The 2,357-nt window shown below is 36.3% G+C and overlaps 1 protein-coding gene across 1 annotated transcript; it reads right to left on the reverse strand.

The window, feature by feature from the left end:
• Positions 1 to 1,770: 1,770 nt before the first annotated feature.
• LOC131823384 (cilia- and flagella-associated protein 276-like) lies at positions 1,771 to 2,292 on the reverse strand. Its single transcript, XM_059159727.1, has one exon. It carries the CDS (start codon positions 2,290 to 2,292, stop codon positions 1,771 to 1,773), a length of 522 nt encoding a protein of 173 aa, XP_059015710.1.
• Between the last annotated feature and the right edge of the window lie 65 nt (positions 2,293 to 2,357).

The following is a 2,357-nucleotide window of genomic DNA, read 5'->3' on the forward strand; positions in this document are numbered from 1 at the left end:
GGACTTCCTTCTTTTTTGACCAAATGATATTCTAATGCCTTCATATGTATATACTACAACTTCTTTATCCCCTCATCTGTCAATGAACACAGGTTGTTTCCATATCTTCACTATTGTAAATAATGCTGCTATGAACATACAGAAACTGATCTCTTTTAGATAGTATTTTCAATTTTTTTTTTTTTTTTTGGATAAATCCCCAAGAGTGAAATTGCGGGATCATATGGTAGATCCATTTTTTATTGACCTTCCATACTCTTTTCTCTATTAGCTATTCCAATTTACATTCCCAGCAACAGTACACAAAGATTTATTTTCTCTGTCTTTGTCAACACTTGTCTCTTCTCTTTTTGATAAAAGACATTCTAATAGGTGTGGCACAATCTCTCTGAGAGAGGGAGAAGCAGGCTCCCTACTGAGCAGAGAGCCCGATGTGGGGCTTGATGCGGGGCTCGATCCCAGGACCCTGGGAAGATAACAGAGTGCCCCCTCTCATTGTGGTTATGATTTGCATCTCCATTAATGATTAGTGATGTTGAACACCTTTTCAGGTTCCTGTTGGCCATTTGTTATATCTTCTTTGGAAAATTATTTAATTAGATCCTTTGCCCATCTTTTAATTGAATTATTATTATTTTTGCTATTGAGCTATAGGAGTTCTTTATATATTTTGGATTTTAAGCCCTTATCAGATATGTAGTTTTCTTCCATCATGTATGTAGACTTTCATTTTGTTGATTCTTCTGCTATTCAGAGCTGTTTAGTTTGATATAGTTCTACTTGTTTATTTTTTATCTTGTTGCTTGTGCTTTAGAAGTCAAACCTAAGAAATCACTGCTAAGACTCATGTCAAGGAGCTTTTCCCTATTTTTCTGCCCTAAGGAGTTTTATGGTTTCTAGGAGTTTTGTGATTTATGGTTTTCTATACTTAGGTCCTAAATCCATTTCAAGTTCATTTTTGTGAGTAGTGTAAGACAAGGGTCTAATTTTACTCTTTTACATGTGAATATCCAATTTCTAGTTTCCTAAAAATATTTCTACTAGTTTTTCTAATACTATTTATTTAAGCATTCTTGACTCCCTTTTCGAATTTGAGTTGATTTGAGATATATATATAGATATATATATCTATATATATTCAGAATTAACATACATATATATATGGGGCTTTCAGTTCTGTTCCATTGGTCTTTGTGTCTGTTTTATGCCAGTATCACACTGTTGCAATTATTACTGCTTTCTAAAATAGCTTGAAATCAAGAATGTGCTGTCTCTTGCCTTGGTCTTTCCTAGGATCCCTTTGTCTGTTCAGGGTCTTTTGTGACTCCATATAAATTTTACTAGTAGTTTCTCTACTTCTGTTAAAAGTTAAAAAAAAAAAAAAGCCATTGAAATCTTGGTAGGTATTTAATCTATTGATGGCTTTGGGTAGTATGGACATTTTAAACCATACTAATTCTTCCAATCCCAATAAATATTGGCTATCTTTCCATTTAATTTGTGTCTTTGACTCTTTTCATCAGTGTATTATAGTTTTTAGTGTGGAGATTTTCACCTTCTGGTTAAATCTATTCCTAAGTATTTTACTGTTTTTGATGCTATTGTAAATGGGATTGTTTTCTTTGACTTTCAAATTAATCTGTTGTTAGTAACAACAGTAGCAATAGTATGAAATGCTACTGATCTTTTTTTTTTTTTTTTTCAGCAAAAATCTATTTAATGGAGGTAGGCAGCAGATGTTCAACTATGATTAATTAGTCCAGGGGCTTCTCAACATTGGGTTGAGAAGAAGCCATCATCATTCTTTTGGGAGTAGCCTCCACTGGTGGCTGCAGTGTGAGCGGATACTATGGATCCCTGAATGCTGTGAATAGACTCCTTCTTAGGGTTGATCCAGTATCTAATGTTAGACTGGGAAGTGATGGAAGGTGGTAGAGGAGGGGGTAAAAGTTCTCCAGGGAATTGGGTCTTGATGATTCCATGGGTATCCTGGGTAGTCTCCTGGTGTAAGACTATCTCACTTTTGTTCTTGAATGTCCCTGTGTGGTGGTTGTACAAGGCTGCTAAGTGGAAATTAAGGTCATCTTTTAATATCTTAGGATCAAAAAAATAAACATCCCGCCTCATGGAGGTGATTGTGGGAGTTGAGCTGAGCCAACTACAGGGTTCCTGTTGCTGAGCAAGGTGAGCTGGGTTCTCACATGGCAGTTTCTTGGAAGCCTGGAGTTTTCCCACATAAGTCTGATTGTTATCCAACATAAGGTGCTGCAAAGAGTCTCGGGTGAAAGGCATGGTCAAATGTGGAGTGAGACACTGGTGTGAGGGATGGAAAGCCAGCGCAGCCGCACACAATCGAA

Source organism: Mustela lutreola, chromosome 1, assembly GCF_030435805.1.
Source record: "Mustela lutreola isolate mMusLut2 chromosome 1, mMusLut2.pri, whole genome shotgun sequence".
Lineage (NCBI taxonomy): Eukaryota > Metazoa > Chordata > Mammalia > Carnivora > Mustelidae > Mustela > Mustela lutreola.

Coding starts and splice junctions, on each gene's coding strand:
- LOC131823384 (XM_059159727.1), bottom strand. CDS start 2,292: ATGCCTTTCACCCGAGACTCTTTGCAGCACCTTATGTTGGATAACAAT.